The 19,179-nt window shown below is 46.5% G+C and overlaps 1 protein-coding gene across 7 annotated transcripts in view; it reads right to left on the minus strand.

Moving 5' to 3' along the window:
* The window catches only part of LOC144692531 (retinoic acid receptor RXR-gamma-A-like), a 258,889-nt gene that overhangs the window by 111,087 nt on the left and 128,623 nt on the right, over positions 1 to 19,179 (minus strand). For 3 of the 7 annotated variants that reach the window (XM_078561502.1, XM_078561501.1, XM_078561503.1), the window contains exons 5-7: positions 18,926 to 19,086; positions 8,446 to 8,575; positions 6,040 to 6,172 (exon numbers count right to left, since the gene is read on the minus strand). In XM_078561502.1, the coding sequence (XP_078417628.1) occupies positions 6,040 to 6,172; positions 8,446 to 8,575; positions 18,926 to 19,086 (424 nt within the window). Of the gene's footprint in view, positions 1 to 6,039; positions 6,173 to 8,445; positions 8,576 to 18,883; positions 19,105 to 19,179 lie in introns of all 7 variants that reach the window. The other 4 variants (XM_078561500.1, XM_078561497.1, XM_078561499.1 and 1 more) reach the window with 3 other exon arrangements.

Raw genomic sequence — 19,179 nt, forward strand, 5'->3', positions numbered from 1 at the left:
TAAGGAGGAGCCTATTTGTCCAAACACCTCAGGCACTGGGGCTGGGCAATTCACAGATTGAGGAGATAAAGAAAAGAGGGAACACGCCCTTACAATGCTACGATCTCAGTAAAGACTAGTAACTTTTTAAAAAAAAAGAAATCTGAAATCCCAGTTTTTACTAAGAGACTGAAGCTCCAAGATACCACGGTTTAAAGCAGAAGAATTTTTACTGTACAAGAGTCAAACAAAGCAAACACTAAATACTATCTCTATACCTCCTATACTCTGACATCCAGAATCAATGTAAGTTAAACATGAATTAACAAGATATAGAAGACACAGGCCAGATCCAGAAGCTGAGAATAAGCAAATACATAAATGCTACAGCGGTTTCTGTGACTGGAAAATAACTCTGGTGGATCCATGCCATCCAGAACGGGTTGAGGGGGTTCGGCAGACGTGTGACATTTGTGATGAAGTCCGTGCCCATGGCAATTGGGTTGGTGGTGTGCTGCTGTCAGCTGGGGATTAGGCTACATCCGAGAAGAGGAGGAGCTGAAATTTTTAACGGCGAAGACAGAGATTGGAAGGGATTTGTGACTTTGATGACCTACATGCTGAATGGACTGCCGGGCCAAATTGCAAGATCTGTATTAGTTGAATCCGTCACTGAACGTGTAATTTAAAGTTTCGAATCAACCATGATTTTCTGATTAATTCATGTTTAGCTTATGGTGATTCTGGGGTATAGGTTCCGGTTAGCTAAGATAGTGTTTAGTATTTGCTTTACTTGACTTTTGCATAGTAAAAACTGACTCTTTTAAACTGAGGATTTAAGAAAAAACATTCATGGAATCTGGGCGTCACTGGCTAGGCCAGCATTTATTGCCCATTCCTAACTGCCCTCGAGAAGGTGGTGGTGAGCTGCCTTCTTGAACCGCTGCAGTCCATGTGGTGTAGGTACACCCACAGTGCTGGTAGGGAGGGAGATCCAGGATTTTGACCCAGTGACAGTGAAGGAACTGTGATATATTTCCAAGTCAGGATGATGAGTGACTTGGAGGGGAACTTCCAGGTGGTGGTGTTCCCATCTATCTGCTGCCCTTGTCCTTCTAGATAGTAGTGGTCGTGGGTTTGGAAGGTGCTGTCTAAGGAGCCTTGGTGAGTTCCTGCAATGCATCTTGTAGATGGTACACACTGCTGCTACTGTGCGTCAGTGATGGGGCAAGTGAATATTTCTGGAAGGGGTGCCAATCAAGCGCGTTGCTTTGTCCTGGATGGTGTTGAGCTTCTTGAGTGTTGTTGGAGCTGCACTCATCCAGGCAAGTGGGGAGTATTCCATCACACTCCTGACTTGTGCCTTGTAGATGGTGGACAGGCTTTGGGGAGTCAGGAGGTGAGATACTTGCTGCAGGATTCCTAGCCTGTGAGCTGCTCTTCTAGCCACAGTATTTATATAGACTGAGATGTTTACAGCACAGAAGGAGGCCATTCGGCCCATCGTGTCCGTGCCGGTCAGCAAAGATCTGACTACACTAATCTCATTTTCCAGCGCTTAGCCCATAGCCCTGGAGACTATGTCAATGCAAGTGAATATCTAACTACTTCTAAATGTTACGAGGGTTTCTGACTCAACTACCCTTTCAGGCAATGAGTGCCAGACTCCCACCACCCTCTGGGTGAAAAAATTCTCCTCAACTCCCCTCTTAGCCTTCTATCTCTTACCTTAAATCTATGCCCCCTGGTTATTGACCCCTTCACTATGGAAAAGTGCTTTCCTATCCACCCTATCTGTTCCCCTCATAATCTTATACACCTCTATCATGTGCCCTCTCAACCTTCACTGCTCCAAGGAAAACAATCCCAGCCTATCCAATCTTTCCTCATAGCTCAGACCCTCCAACCCAGGCATCATCCTGGTAAATCGCCTCTGCACCCTCTCCAGTGCAATCAAATCCTTCCTATAATGTGCTGACCAGAACTGCATGCAGTACTCCAGTTGTGGCCTAACTAGTGTTTTATAAAGTTCATAACCTCCCTGCTCTTGTGTTCCATGCTTTGGCTAATAAAGGCAAGTATCCCATATGCCTTCTTAACTACCTTATCTACCTGCCCTGCTACCTTCAGAGATCTGTGGATATGCACACCAAGGTCCCTCTGATCTTCAATACTTCCCAGGGTTCCACTATTCATGGTGTAATCCCTTGCTTTGTTAGCCCTCCTCAAGCGCATTACCTCAAGCTCTTCAGAGTTGAATTCCATTTGCCACTGCTCTGCCCACCTGACCAGTCCATTGATATCCTCCTGCAGTTTACAGCTATCCTTCTCACTATTTATCACCCTACCAGTTTTCATGTCATCTGTGAACTTCTTGATCATGCCCCCTACATTTAAGTCCAAATCATTTACGTACACCACAAACAGCAAGGGCCCCAGCGCCGAGCCTTGCAGAACCCCAAAGGAAACAGACTTCCAGTCACAGAAGCATCCCTCTACCATCACCCTCTGCTTCCTGCCTCTCAAGCAATTTTGGATCCAACTTTGCCTTGGATCCCATGGGCCCTTACTTTCTTGACCAGTCTGCCATGAGGGACCTTATCAAAAGCCTTACTAAAGTCTATGTAGACCACATCAAATGCATTACCCTCATCAACACTCCTGGTTACTTCCTCAAAAAATGTGATCACATTTGACAAACACGACCTTCCCTTAACAAATCCATGCTGACTATCCCTGATTAATCTGTGTCTCTCCAAGTGCAGATATAGTCTGTTCCTCAGAATTCATTCCAGTAACTTCCCCACCACCGAGTTTAGACTGACTGGCCTGTAATTTCCAGTCTATCCCTTCCTCCCTTTTTTAATAATGGGACATTAGCAGTTGTCCAGTCCTCTGGCATCTCACCTGTGGCCAGAGAGGATTTGAAAATTACTGCCAGGGCCCCTGATATCTCTTCCCTTGCCTCCCTCAACAGCCTGGGGTACATCTCATCCGGGTCTGTGGATTTTAAGGCCACTAAACCCGCTAGTACCCCCCCTCTCTCTATGTTAATTTTCTCTAATATTTCACAGTCTTCCACCCTGATGTCTATACCTGCGTCGTCCTTTTCCATTGTGAAGACTGACGCAAATTATTCATTGAGGACTATACCCACATCTTCCGGGTCCACACACACATTACCTCCATGGTCCCTAATTAGCCTGACTCTTTCCTCAGTTATTCTCTTGCTCTTTAAATATTTAAAAAACCCCTTTGGGTTTTCCTTTATTCTGCCTACCAATGCTTTCTCATGCACTCTCTTAGCTTTCCTAACTCCTAATTTTTAAGTTCCTGCCTGCACTTTTTCTACTCCTGTAGGGACTCTGCTATATTGAGCCCTCAGCATCTGTCATAAGCTTCTCTTTTGTTCTTAATCTTAACCTTCATGTCCCTTGACATCCAGGGTTCTCCGGACTTGGTCCCCCACCTTTGTCTTTACAGGAACATATTTGCCCTGTTCTCTCGCTATTTCCTCCTTGAATGTCTCCCACTGCTCTGACACAGTTTCACCTGCAAGTAGCTGCTCCCAGTCCACTTGGGCCAAATTGTATCTCATCTTAATAAAATTAGCCTTTCCCCAGCTTAGAACTTTTATTCCTGGCCTAACCTTATCCTTTTCCTTTTCCATAACTATCCTAAATCTATTTGAGTTATGGTCACTATCTCCAAAATGCTCCCCTACGCCTTCCGCCTGCCTGGGCTCATTTCCGAATATTAGGTCCAGAACTGCCCCCTCCCTTGTTGGGCTTTCTACGTACTGGCTAAAAATGTTCTCCTGGATGCAACTTAAGACTTTTGTTCCCTTCCTACCTTGCACACTAAAACTATCCCAATTAATATTTGGGTAGTGAAAATCCCCTACTATTACTGTCTTATTATTCTTACACTTCTCTGAAATTTGATTATAAATTTGATCCTCTATCTCTCCCTGACTGTTTGGGGGCCTATAGTACACACCCAACAGCGTGTTTGCCCCTTAGTGTTATTTATTTCTACCCATATGGCCTCATTTCATGATCCTTCCAGGATATCATCCCTCCTCACTGCTATAATTGATTCCTTGATCAATATTGCGACCCCGCTCCTCTTCTATCCTCCTCTTTATCTCATCTGAATACCCTATAACCAGGAATGTTGAGCTGCCAATCCTGCTCTTCTTTTAGCCAAGTCTTGGTCATAGCTACGATATCATACTCCCACGTGCCTTTCTGTGCCCTCAGCTCATCTGATTTATTTCCTCAGGCTCCTTGCATTAAAACATATTCCATTTAGCCTTGCTAAACTCACTTCTTTCTTATCTAGCCTATGTTTCCTCTGCCTTCCAGACTGACTTACTTGAGTTTTAGCTTCTAATTTCATCTCAGCTTCTCTCCCCTCTGAATGACTTTTCAGGATGCCATCCCCCTGTCAATTTAGTTTAAATCCGCCCCAACAGCATTAGCAAACCTCCCTGCGAGGATGTTGGTCCCGTTCCTGTTTAGATGTAATCTGTCCCACCTCCCCCAGGAACGGTCCCAATGCCCCACGAATCTAAAGCCCTCCTTTCTGCACCATTTTTCCAGCCATACATTCATCTGCTCTATCCTTCTGTTCCTAAACTCACTAGTGCGTGGCACCGGGAGTAATCTGGAGATTACTACCTTTGAAGTCCTGCTTTTCAATTTCCTACCTAACTCCCTAAACTCTGCTTGCAAGACCTCATTTCTCTTTCTTCCTATGTCATTGGTCCCAACATGGACAACAACCTCTGGCTTTTCACCCTCCACCTACAGAATGCCCTGCAGCCGTTCCGTGACATCCTTGACCCTGGCACTCGAGAGGCAACATACCACCCTGGAGTCATGCCTATGGCCGCAGAAGCGCCGATCCACCCCCTTACTAACGAATCCCTACCACTATTGCCCTTCACACTTCTTCCTCCCTCCCTGAGCAGCTGGGCCACCCACGGTGCCATGGCCTTGGCTCTGGTTGGCCTCCACAGAGGAACCATCACTCTCACCACTTTCCAAGGCCGAAAAATGGTTTACGAGTGAGATATGACTCCAACCAATGGTTCCCATTGACTCCAGTTTTGCTCGGGCTCCTTGATGCCACACTTGGTCAAATATGGCCTTGATGTCAAGGGCAGTCACTCTCACCTCACCTCGGGAGTTCATCTCATTTATCCATGTTTGAACAAAGGCTGTAATGAGGTGAGGAGCTAAGTGGCTCTGGCAGAACCCAAACTGGGTGTCAGTGAGCAGGTTATTGCTAAGCAGGCGCCACTTGATAGCACTGTTGATGACCCCTTCCATTGCTTTACCGATGATTAGGGGTAGATTGTTGGGGCAGTAATTGGCTGGGTTGGATTTGTCCTGCTTTGTGTGTTCAGGACACACCTGGGCAATTTTCCCACATAGCCGGGTAGATGCCAGTGTTGTAGCTGTACTGGAACAGCTTGGCTAGGGGTGCGGCAAGCTCTGGAGCACAAGTCTTCAGTACTATTACCGGAATATTGTCAGGGCCCATAGCCTTTGCAGCATCCAGTGCCTTCAGCCGTTTCTTCATTCTTTACTGGGATTTCAGAATTCTTTTTAAAAAAAACAAGTTACTGGTGATTACTGAGATTGTAACAATAGTTAAAAAAGACAATAGTTTAAAAAATATGATCTGGTTGATAATAAAGCTCCATTTATCCCTGTGACTGATTGAGCAATTAATACAGTGCACACAATGGGACAACAGCAAGGGCAACGGATTACTTCACCCCTGGGAAATGGAGGGACTTTTCAGCCATCGGTTAACACCCCTAATCAACATCCATTGACCTCAGGGCCAGGACTGGGCAGCGATGCCTTTCACAGAGGAATTTCCTGCTGACCCTGCCAAGTCTCTCTCACACAGTGAAGAAGGCCCACTTGGGGGGTCCTCTGGAGTCCGTGGGCCTGTAGCACCACATCACCAGGAGGTGCTTAAAGGTTGGAGAGTGCGGTGGGGTGGTTAGAGAGAAGACCAGAAAATGATGGGCAATTTCTGTACCTGTCGAATATGGAGCCCACGCCAGCGCTGTGGGCACTACTGCGATGGACGTGCAGTCCCGTAGCCAGGAGGATGCCATCCTTCACTGAGATCGAACGGTGTGAAAATGAGGCAATGAGTAGCTCGTTCCAGCCTGTACGACAAAAAAGGCACCCAGTGACCCTCCACACAGGATAGAGCATTTTGCATAAAGTCACATGGAGGCCCAACCCTTCCAAAGAAAATCTAGTTAACTCTCCAGCTATTTAATCCCCTTCCACACCCCATACACACTCTATCCATTTATAGACTCTACCCACCCATTTAATCTCCTTCCACAATCAATGTACACTCCACCCTATCATAGACTCTACCTACCCATTTAATCTCCTTTCCCACCCCATGTACACTCTACCCTATCATAGACTCTACCCACCCATTTAATCCACTTCCACACCCCATGTACACTCTACCCTATCATAGACTCTACCCACCCATTTAATCCCCTTCCACACCCCATGTACACTCTGCCCTATCATAGACACTACCCACCCATTTAATCCCCTTCCACACCCCATGTACACTCTACCCTATCATAGACTCTACATATCCATTTAATCTCCTTCCACACCCCATGTACATTCTACCCTATCATAGACTCTACCCACCCATTTAATCGCCTTCCACACCCCATGTACACTCTACCCTATCATAGACTCTACCCACCCATTTAATCCCCTTCCACACCCCATGTACACTCTGCCCTATCATAGACACTACCCACCCATTTAATCCCCTTCCACACCCCATGTACACTCTACCCTATCATAGACTCTACATATCCATTTAATCTCCTTCCACACCCCATGTACATTCTACCCTATCATAGACTCTACCCACCCATTTAATCGCCTTCCACACCCCATGTACACTCTACCCTATCATAGACACTACCCACCCATTTAATCGCCTTCCACACCCCATGTACACTCTACCCTATCATAGACACTACCCACCCATTTAATCCCCTTCCACACCCCATGTACACTCTACCCTATCATAGACTCTACCCACCCATTTAATCGCCTTCCACACCCCATGTACACTCTACCCTATCATAGACACTACCCACCCATTTAATCCCCTTCCACACCCCATGTACACTCTACCCTATCATAGACTCTACATATCCATTTAATCTCCTTCCACACCCCATGTACACTCTACCCTATCCATAGACTCTACCCACCCATTTAATCCCCTTCCACACCCCATGTACACTCTACCCTATCCATAAACTCTACCACCCATTTAATCCCCTTCCATACCCCATGTACACTCTACCCTATCATAGACTCTACCCAGCCATTTAATCTCCTTCCATACCCCATGTACACTCTACCCTATCATAGACTCTACCCAGCCATTTAATCTCCTTCCACACCCCATGTACATTCTACCCTATCATAGACTCTACCCACCCATTTAATCTCCTTCCACACCCCATGTACATTCTACCCTATCATAGACTCTACCCACCCATTTAATCCCCTTCCACACCCCATGTACACTCTACCCTATCATAGACACTACCCACCCATTTAATCCCCTTCCACACCCCATGTACACTCTACCCTATCATAGACTCTACCCACCCATTTAACCGCCTTCCACACCCCATGTACACTCTACCCTATCATAGACACTACCCACCCATTTAATCCCCTTCCACACCCCATGTACACTCTACCCTATCATAGACTCTACATATCCATTTAATCTCCTTCCACACCCCATGTACACTCTACCCTACCATAGACTCTACATATCCATTTAATCTCCTTCCACACCCCATGTACACTCTACCCTATCCATAAACTCTACCACCCATTTAATCCCCTTCCATACCCCATGTACACTCTACCCTATCATAGACTCTACCCAGCCATTTAATCTCCTTCCACACCCCATGTACACTCTACCCTATCATAGACTCTACCCACCCATTTAATCCCCTTCCACACCCCATGTACATTCTACCCTATCATAGACTCTACCCACCCATTTAATCCCCTTCCACACCCCATGTACACTCTACCCTATCATAGACTCTGCCCACCCATTTAATCTCTCATATGTTTAACCACTATGTCTCTGGCCTTTGGCACTCCTTCCCAAAACCATCTCACCTCACCACTATTTTGACGAGACTCCTTGAACCTTGAATTTTATTACTGAGTGTTTTCCCCCTTTTGCAACCAGATTGCCCCCCCCGCACTTTCCTCTCCCCCTTTTCCTGCCTGACGCTCACATCACTGTAAAGTCCTGTGTTTGTACCGAACGCCACATACAACCATCCGGCCACAGGGAGCAGCAGGCAGCTGCTCGCAATCAACAGATGCCCGAGAGTTTAGATCATCAGCTCACCTGCCCGGAGGAGAATGACTTGATCGTCGAGAGGGAGGTCGGAGAAGTGTGGGATTCGCTTGGCCCACTCAACCAGGGTGAAAAGCTGTTTATCTGCAGCCTGGCATATGTTGGTGACTGGGTCGTTGGACTTGACAGGGAGAAGGACAGAATGAAGAGACACTTCAATGTTACTCAGATTTAGACAGCTCAAAAGAAAAGGAAAAATAATTATTTTACTTTAGTCAGTCATTGCATTTTTTTAAAAAAACTCCACAGAACTAAAGGGTCCAGGCTCCAGCTCTTTGCAGATACAGAAAGCAGCCCATGGGAAGAGTGCAAGAGCAAGTGGTGCAGGGGGCTGGGGGTGGGCAGGAAATGACGGCGTCACACGTCTTGTCCTTTTTCTGCCTGGCGTTCGCCCTCTAATGGTCGAACTCAACGACTGGGAATCAGTGACAGGGTTCTGCCTCATTTTATACATGGTTGACAGACAGAACCTACTCTGGACAGAGACCCATTGGAAGGGGGGCACAACAGCATGGTGCTTGTTGCTCCAGTCTCATCTTCTTAAACTACCTCAGCCGCTAGGGGCAGCTTTCACTGGAGCACGCTGCCTTTTAATAACTTCACCTTCCCAAGGCTAATTTGCTTCCCCACACCCCAGCATGCTGAAAACAATATCCCCATTAGGTACTTTACAGCCTTCCGGACTCTCTCCTCCATCCCCACCCCCTTTCCGATTCACCCCCCTTTTTTTCCCAATAATTTATATAGATTTTTCTTTTCCCACCTATTTCCATTATTTTTAAATGTATTTCCATCCATTGTTTTATCTCTACCTTTTTAGCCTTTTTTAATTCCTTCCCCCCACCCCACCCCCACTAGGGCTATCTGTACCTTGCTGGTCCTGCTTTCTACCCTTAATTAGCACATTCCTTAGATAATATCACCACCTTCAACACCTCTTTGTCCTTTTGTCTGTGACATCGTTTGGTTATCTCCACCTATCACTGACCCTCTATCAAGCTCTACCCCCCACCCCCCCGCCCCCCCTTAAACCAGCTTATATTTCACCTCTTTTCTATTTTTACTTAGTTCTGTTGAAGGATCATTCGGACTCGAAACGTTAACTGTGTTCCTCTCCGCAGATGCTGCCAGACCTGCTGAGTTTTTCCAGGTATTTTTGTTTTTGTTTTGGATTTCCAGCATCCGCAGTTTTTTGCTTTTATTTCAGTCCTCCAGGACCTAGTTTCCTGAAAGAGCCTGCATAGGCTCAATGGGAAAAATGTCCTGCTCCTATCCTGTATTATTCTCTGACTCTAGAATGGGTATCCTGCTTGTGGATGCAGCCAGGAGCCTCTGTGTTTGACAATTAAGAGTTACTCAGCTGTGGCTCAGTGGGTAACACTCTCACCTCATGGATGACTAGGTAACTTTCAGGGATACAGTGTACTCCACTGCTCCAGAGATTTCTGGCCCTGCCTCATGTAAGCATCAATTGGTGTGATGAAAACAATGAGGTAATCCAGAAGCTTCTGGAGGAGAAACATCACCCCTGTAGGGTTTACTTCAATGACAAGTCTTCACTATCCAAGCACAATGCCTATCAAAACATCTGCAGGACTGCCCAATGTAAACTCAGAGAGATGCAAGACATTTGGCTGAATCAGAAAGCAGACAAACTTCAGTTATTATGCAGATCACAAAGGCTAGAAGAGATTCTATGATTCTCTGATACCTGCCAACTGGCACACGTCTACTAGTTCATTACCAATTCTTGGTACTGATGAGTCAACACTGTTCACAGAAAAAGCCCAAATTCTAGAAAGATGGGCAGCAGCACTTTAACCACATCCTCAGGCAGACTTCATCCACTCACAAAGAAGCAATCAACAGACGGACACAGGACCATCCACTGCTCTCAATGAGCCTCCCACTCTGTTAGAAATGAGGAACACAATCAAACTCCTGTCCATTTGGCAAAGCTCCAGGAGCTGATACTATCCCAGCTGAGGTCTAAAAGGCTGGAAGTCAATGTCTGGTCAAGAAGCTCCCTGAACTCTTTCAGTCTACGTGGGAGCAAGGAGGATACAAAGATGCCTTCATTTCCTGTATCCCAAGAGGATACAAAGATGCCTTCATTGTCCATCTGTACACACAGCAAGGAACTCACTGATCTTGTGCCAATGTTGAGGAATCTCACTCCTCTTCATCACTGGCAAACTCTTTACCAGAATCCTTCTGAATTGCTTAGTGCAAAATCTCAACCAGGATCTGCTGCCAGGGAGTCAGTGTGGTTTCAGGAAAGGTCGAGGAACCAATGATATGGTGTTTTCAGTTAGATAGCTCCAGGGGAAATGCCAACAATAGAACATGGGCCTCTACACCACGTTTGTTAACCTGACCAAGCTCTTTGACACAGTCGACCGTGAGGGCCTTTGGAAGGTAATGGAGGAATCTGGCTGCCCTGAGAAATTCATCACAATGTTCGACAGCTCCATGACGACATGCTCCCACCCGTCCTGGGTGATGGTGAGTCTTCCTGACCCGTTCCCAGTCACTAATGGAGTTAAACAGGGCTGCGTGCTCACACCGACCCTCTTCAGTTTGTTTTTCTTCGACCTGCTCTCCGATACCTTCCATGATGGTGATCCTGGCATCGAATCGGATATCACATGGAGGGGAAGCTGCTCAATCTGAGACAACTCCGGCAAAGACCAGAGACTCCAAGGTCATACTTTGCGATTTCCTATTTTCCATTGACTGTGCACTAGCTGCTGGTTCAGAGCTGGACATGCAATGTAGCGCGGGCTTGTTCTCCAATACATACAACAACTTCAGCCTTACGATCAGCACAAAGTAACCTGAAATAATGTAGCAGCCTGCTCCAGGAGAGCCCTATCTCGGGTCCAAGGTTTCAGCCCATGGCCAGAACCTGCCAGCAGTGGATAAGATCACTTACCTTGACAGCACACTCTCTCAGTCTGTTTCTATCAATGATGAGACACATGCAAGGATTGGTAAAGCAAGTGTAGCCTCCGGAAGACTTTGAACATCAGTCTGGGAATGAAGGTGAGTAAATCACCAAACTGAGAGTCTATAGAGCAATAAACCTGCCCACTCGCAACACTCAACCTCCCCTCCCCCTCTCACAGTCACCCCCTGCCCCCCTATAACTGACCACCCCAAAACTGCACCCACTGACTGCCCCAAACCCCCTCCTCTACTCACTCTCCCTCCCTTCCCCCACTCTGTCTCTCTGCCAAACCTTCCCTCCTATTTGCGACCCTGCCCAATCTCTTCTTCCTAGTTGGTCAAAGTCTCATCCAATCTCTATCATGCCATTCTCAATCCCAATCCTGACGTGATAATGTCACTGGACTAGTAATCCAGAGGGCCAGGCTAATGCTCTGGAGACATGGGTTCAAATCCCACCACAGCAGTTGATGGAATTTAAATTCAATTACAAATCTGGAATTAAAAGCTACTCTCGGTAATGGTGACCATGGCAACTACCATTGATTGTTGTAAAAACCCATCTGGTTCACTAATGTCCTTTAGGGAAGGAAATCTACTGTACTTACCCAGTCTGGCCTACATGTGACTCCAGGCCCACAACAATGTGGTTGACTCTTAACTGCCCTCTGAAATGGCCTAGCAAGTCACTCAGTTCAAGGGCAATTAGGGATGGGCAACAAATGCTGGCCTTGCCAGTGACGTCCACATCCCATGAAAGAATAAAAAAAATCCCAACATTCCCCATAACCATCACAACACTCCACACCCTGACATTCCCCATCGCAATGCTCCACACTCCACAACCCCGACATTCCCCAGCCCTTTCGCCCAATTCCCCATCTCATTGTTTCCCAACCCTGTCTCGATATTCCACATCTTGAACTTTACCATCTCCCTCCTGACATCTCCAGCCACCACCCCACCCCCGCAAAGTCCTAACATTCCCGATCCCTCTCCAAAATGCTCAGTCTCCTCCTCCTTTTTCCAGTTTCCTGCTCCAGTTCCTGTGCACCTTTGTATGATCGTGATTCATGAGGGTGCTCACAGACACACTGACACTCCTGGGGACATTACAACGTTGCTGGTGACAAATTGGAAGATTTTGAACTAGCCGCCTATCACATGCCTCTCTGAATTGATCTCACTGGGATGGACAATTACAAGTGGTGTTACAATAGGTGCTTCATTCGACTTTGGCCATTTTACACCATCTCCCTCATTAACCGAATTGTCAGACAACATGAAAGAGGGCGTGTGCTCCATTTGACAGATGCTTGCCTAATTCTTACTGCGTTAATAATGAGTTTTTGTCAGGTCTCCCATTTCTTTTTCTATATACAAATCAACTGGTTGATAAATGCGAAAGTAAACAAGTTCAGTACATCCCAGATTCAAACTCCCTTATGGTCGATAGCGTTACTATGAGTTCTGATGAAGGGTCATTGACCTGAAACGTTAATTCTGTTCGTCTCTCCGTGACTGCTGTCAGACCTGCTGAATATAATCAGCATTTGAATTTTAATTTCAGGTTTCCAGCATCAACGGTATTTTAATTTTGCATCATTAATCTGACCTCTGTTATGATAGGTACCATTAAAATACAATTAAGTGTTAATGGAACCGTGGATAACAGATTCAGGACTAAACCTTCCTTAATCTGTGCCCCATTAAAATACAGTTAGCAGACTGCCAGGAACAAATGCCATCCAGATTTAAACTTGGTTTGTGCTGAGCACAGACATAGTCATGCCAGAATCCTTCACGTATCATTTACGTAGTCCTCCTCAAGTCCCTTCTGACATAATGTATGAAGTACTCACAAATTATATAAGACTGCATAGTAATATGATCGTTGCTGAACAGAATGGGGACTACTGTGCAATTTCCCCATCAATCACGCCTGGAGACCATGCTGCTGTATGTGACTAGCTGGGATTGATTTCAACACACAGAATTTGTACATTACTATCCTCCGCTCATTGCACTTTTCTGGAGAAATAATCCTGCCTATATCGGGAGACTTTGCTGCAGTTTTGGTCACGAGTTTGGGGTTTCTGTAAATTCAAACCGTGAGCTCCCCACTTGCCAACTTCCCGGCAACAACTCATCGGCTGACGCAGTGGGGTCAATATTCACCCCCTAAATGTCAACTCTTGAAATTCAACCAAAAAAAAAAAGATTATAAACAAAAAGGGATTAAAGGTGATTGAGAGAAATAAATCAAGCAGATTCCACATTTCCTTTATCTGTAAACGCCTATTTAGTTGTAGATATTGCTCCCCGTGACAGAGGGGAGATAAAAGGGTCTAGGATTGCTAATCATTGTGTTATGCGAAGGCGAAGTTTTTGCTAGTTCTGGGCATTACACTTCTGGCACAGTGAAAAAGCATCCATTATAACTCCCTAGAGACTGTCCTGTGGTGAGTGAGCGTGCAGTAGCAGGCTGCCCAGAGTCAGGTGGCCTCTGGACTGACCTCAGGCTGAGCTTAAACTCTTTTCGCAAAGATTGGGGCTGCTCTGGAGGTCATAGTTGGTGGCCACTTGGCCCATCGTCTCTGTCCTGGCTTTTTGAGAGACCTACCCACTCAGTCCCACTCCCCTGTTCGTTTATCCCCCACTTTCTCAGTATTTTTCCTTTTCTACTCTGTATCCAATTCCCTTTTCAAGTTGAATCTGCTTCCACCGCCCTTTGCAGATCACTTCTCAAAGACAACTCCCCCCCACTCCCCGCTCTGATTTTCTGGCCAATTACCGTAAACCCGGATTTTAAGTCCTTTGTCACTGGAAACAATTTCTCGCTGTCCACGCCATCAAAATCACTCGTAATTTGGAACACTCTAATGACCCAGAGTACAAATGTCTCCCCTGAATTAGTGGCCAGTAACAGAACACAAGAGGCCGGAGGATATGGAATGCCAGGTCTGCAGATGACTCCACACAGACAGCCAGATCAATGGAAGAGCTGGAGAGTATGGCAGGCCTAATCAAAAGTCTCAGCGAGTGGTTTGGACTACACATAAATCAGGCAAAAGCCAAATTTGTGGCTCTAAATGGCAGCGGAAAAGTCAAGGTGGGAAATACGGAGACAGAGGCCAAGGACAAATTCAAGTACCTTGGCTTGATGGTCAACACCAAAGTTACACCCGAGAATGAAATCCATGTTTGATTAGCTATGGCCAGAGGCGTGACCAGTGACCTAAGTAGCATCTGGAGGTCCAAAAGTATCAGCATGAAGCTGAAACAATGCCGAGTCCAGTCTCTAGTGTGGAGCGTCGCACTCTGTGGATGTGAGAGCAGGACTCTGAAGAAAGAGGATGAGAGGAGGATGACAGCTTCTGAAATGGGGGTATGGCAGAGGATGCTCAGAACCAGCGGGGTGGACAGGAAGAGGGTTAGCTCAACAGAGAAAGTTCAGGAATCTGAAGGGTTGCTAAGTACAGTTAGAGAGAGAAGATCACCAAGTACAGATGTTAGAAACAAAGATGCGACAGCCTTGTTGTGGCAACAATCGAAGGAGAAATCGAGAGTAAAAACAGAAGAGGAAGAAGAAAATCTGGATGGATGGATAACATTGAGATGTGGATTGAGGGGGGAATTGACTAAAACCAGGGAAGAAGCAAGACAATGCCAACAGCTTCACTAAGGCTATAGTGAAGACAAATGAATGACCAAAGCATCGCTAGAGGAAAGGGCAAGAGCCTGAGGAGCCAGACATTTCTTCTGGGGTGTCAATGATGCTTTGTCCAGGATTCACTTCTCGTACGCTTTCCTTCATCCTCTTCAGGTTCGACTGCAAGCAACAAACATGCTTCAGCCATCTCCATGCTGTCTCTGCCCTCTGGCCACATGTCATAAAGCACTTGCAGTGGCATCACTAGGTTGCTTTTTTAGAATGCCCTTTAACCCACTAGATAAATGTCAACCCAGGCATCTCATTGAGCAGCTGGGCTTGGGTCTGCCTGTTCTCTTTGTAGCAAGCAGGCATCTGCTGTGCTCAAGGGCAATTTGTTGCCCTTTCTGTAAACTCGAGATCATCTAAAACTCTGCTGTCTGCGTTCTCACTCGCACCAAGCTCCATTCACTCATATCATCATCTCCTGTTCTCGCTGACCCTTGTCGGCTCCCAGTTCAGCAATGCTTTGAATTTAACAATTCTCATCCTTTTGTTCAAATCACTCCAATGCCTCACCCCTCTCTATCTGTGGAATCTCCTCCAACCTCACAGCCCTCCAACCGTGCTCCTCTAATTCTGGCCTCTTGAGCATCCCCGATTTTAATCGCTCCACCATTGGTGGCGGAGCCTTAGGCATGAGGCCCTAAGCTCTGGAATTCCCTCATTAAAGCCTCTTCACGTCTCCTCCTTTAGGACCCTCTAAAGACTTACCTCTCAAATCAAGATTTTGGTTATCTGTCCTAATATCTCCTCATGTGCCTTTGTGTCAAATTTTGTTCAACACGCTGCTAGGGATACTTACTACATTAGAGGTGCTATATAAATGCAAGTTGTTGTTGTTGTTACTAAGGCCCTTTCTCCTCCTGTCCAGAATCCAATGTCCAGCTTCCAATGAGATGTAAATGACTGGACAAAGGAAAAGGTTCTGACGGCATCACTGTTACTACCTGTGGCATCTCAACAATCAGTTTAAGAACAATGGGAATCATATAGGTGGGGAGGTCGAACTTAAGTTAGGCATTCAAGTTTTGGTTGTCCCGCTAACTTTGACAATCCATGGGTGAGCGTCTGCTTAACATGCACAGGTATGAGGGAGGAGCTTATTTTGTGCACAGGATAAAAGGCAGAGGGACAAGAGTAGGTCATTGAGCCAGTGCAAGATGAAAGGCTTCGTCAACATGTCTCTCTTTTCAATATTCAAAGTTCGGTTTTGACATTCTCAATTCGCTCCCAGCCTCAACAGCTTTTCAGGGGAAAGAGAGTTCTAGATTTCCACAACCCTTTGTGTGAAGAAGCGCTTCCTGACATCACCCCTGAACGGCCTGGATCAGGCTTTGCGCCCTCGTTCTGGATTCCCTCCACGAGGGGAACTAGTTTCTCTCTGTCGACCCTTATCAACTCTTTTAATCATCTTAAACACTTCAGTTAGATCACCCCTTAATCTTCTACCCTCAAGGGAATACTAGCCCAGTCAATGCAGCCAGTCCTCATAACTTAACCCTTTTAGCCTCGGTATCATCCTGGTGAATAAAGGAGGTTTGGTGTCCAAATTCAGTTTGGCTTTCATCGGAGTGAGAGAGTGACAGCCCTAGGTTCAATTCAGGCCAACTTCAAGTATATTTAAACCACCACAGTTCAAACTGGGAGGCAGCAGGATGGAAGAAAGATGGGAATCTGTGCTCAGTTGCTATGGAAACCCTGAAGGCCGACATTTTTGTGCTCGAGCAGCTGTGTTGCTCCACCCTGATGACAATGACTCAGACTCCAAACGGGTGCATGGAGCCTTGTTATGCTCTGTTCTTAAGTCGAGCTCACTTATAAATTATAAGCACAAGGAAAACATATTTGCAGGCAGCTGATTTTTAGACAGCCGGCACTGTGGGAGTCTCTGCTGCATCGCCTAACTTTGTCCAATTATTTTCCCTATTTCTGATTTCTGAAATTGAGCGTAGACCACAAAATGGCAGTCAGCAGAGCAATATCTAAATTACTCTATTACCTGGCACAGCGGGAGACACTTCATTTAAGATTTAAGTGGCTATTTCATGTAAAATTAGCTCAAACAAATTGCAGTGCATGCTTTCTCTGTTCTCTGATCTTGCTGTTTCATTTCCTCACAGAGGCAAGGATATGACTTTAACAAAAAGACCAACCATCTCTTCAAGGTTCTGAGATTCCCTCCAAACCTAATCTCCTCTCTTTTCTTGAAGGGGAGGGGACTGGGACGAGAGCCCCCCACCAACCACCTGCTCTCTCCTCAGCTGAAGAGGCCCTTCCTTCAGGTTTGAGGTGGGGCAGTGAGGGTAGCACAGCCAAAACTGCCTCAACATACATACGGGCGCACACATGACACAGATAGGCTGGCACGCCTACACATGGGCACAGAAACAAGGGCACACACACACACACACACAGATACATAGGCACAGGACACACGCGCACACACACGCAGATATAGAAACATGGACCCACGCACGCACATAAGATATACGCAGGCATGCACACACAAACAGTCACGCATGTCGACACACATATGAAGGCACACAAATGCACATATGCCAGAGACATGCATGGATACGCACAGGCATGTAGAGAGAGACACACACATGCATGCACATATGCATCGGGATGCATGTATGTGGACAGACATGCACATGGACGCACGGGCATGCAGTTACGGGCACACAGACACACATTTACAAATACACGCTCACCCAGACACTCGCACACAGCCTCCAGTGGAAAGGTAGCAATAGGTTATGCTGAGGATGCATGCGACTGATTGTTCTACTCTTCAGTACATTAATGCTGCCACAGTTTACATTAGTTAACACCACACACCTCGGAGCAGCCCGCGCGCCCCTCACACATTGCAGCCAATGTAGAGCTGTTAGGCTGGGTCATAATCAATGCTGGAAGGTACCGGGCTCAGCATCAAACTGGATCGTGTTCCTCACCTCCCTCTGCCGGTACCTTCTACACTCAATCAGTACAGCCCATCCACTCCCAGGACAGGTGTAGCATAGGGTTAGATACAGAGTAAAGCTCCCTCTATGCTGTCCCCATCAATCACTCCCAGGACAGGTACAGCACGGGGTTAGATACAGAGTAAAGCTCCTGCTACACTGTCCCCATCAAACACTCCCAGGACAGGTACAGCACGGGGTTAGATACAGAGTAAAGCTCCCTCTACACTGTCCCATCAAACACTCCCAGGACAGGTACAGCACGGGGTTAGATACAGAGTAAAGCTCCCTCTACACTGTCCCCATCAAACACTCCCAGGACAGGTTTGGTTTTAGGACCTCAGTCAGCAGAATGAGGTAACCTTCACCCCATTGGACTTGGCTGGATTCAAACCCAGGCCAGAGGTCACTGCGATCCCAAACCCAAAATCGCATTCTTAGCAGCCAGCTCAAGTTGCCCGAGTGGTAAAGCAGAAGGTATGTGAAACAAAGGTCACAGGTCAGAGAATCAAGCAAGAGGGTGACCCACACTCGTAAATTGGGAAGCACGTTGTTTAGGGGTGAGTGGCGGAATTAGATAGACTAGGATGGTGAAGGGGGGCAGTGAGAACGCTAACAAATTCCCCAGTGTTGGTCAACTAAGGAGACTGAGTCCGACAGTGACTCCCTAAATCCAGCTGATACAGGGGGGTGTGGCGAGGGACAGCAGCCCCCACGGTGAGACAAGGAAAAGTCAAAATAATAAAAAAAGTTCTACAACATTTAAATAGTAAAAATTAGTACTGATACTTGTTCTTACATTAAGCAGAAAGAGAGGTGGAAGGGAATCTGTACTACACACCGAATTTCCTGGACTGGCATCCACATACGTCTCTGTCTTTGGCTCCACAGCCAGTTCCGCTTCTAGAATCTTCTCCACTGGCATGTCGTCATTGACACTGCTGCTGGGCTCCAGCTCATTGTCACTTCTCTCCTTCCCCCGCTGCCTCTCCTCCTGCACGGCTGCAAGAAAATTGGAAACTGTGTAGAAAGCAGAACATGGACTGAGAAACACACGACCCTTTTACACCCTGTAATCGGATGTCCTTTCGATTT

The sequence above is a fragment of the Cetorhinus maximus genome, chromosome 17 (assembly GCF_964194155.1).
Source record: "Cetorhinus maximus chromosome 17, sCetMax3.hap1.1, whole genome shotgun sequence".
In the NCBI taxonomy this organism is placed as follows: Eukaryota; Metazoa; Chordata; class Chondrichthyes; order Lamniformes; family Cetorhinidae; genus Cetorhinus; species Cetorhinus maximus.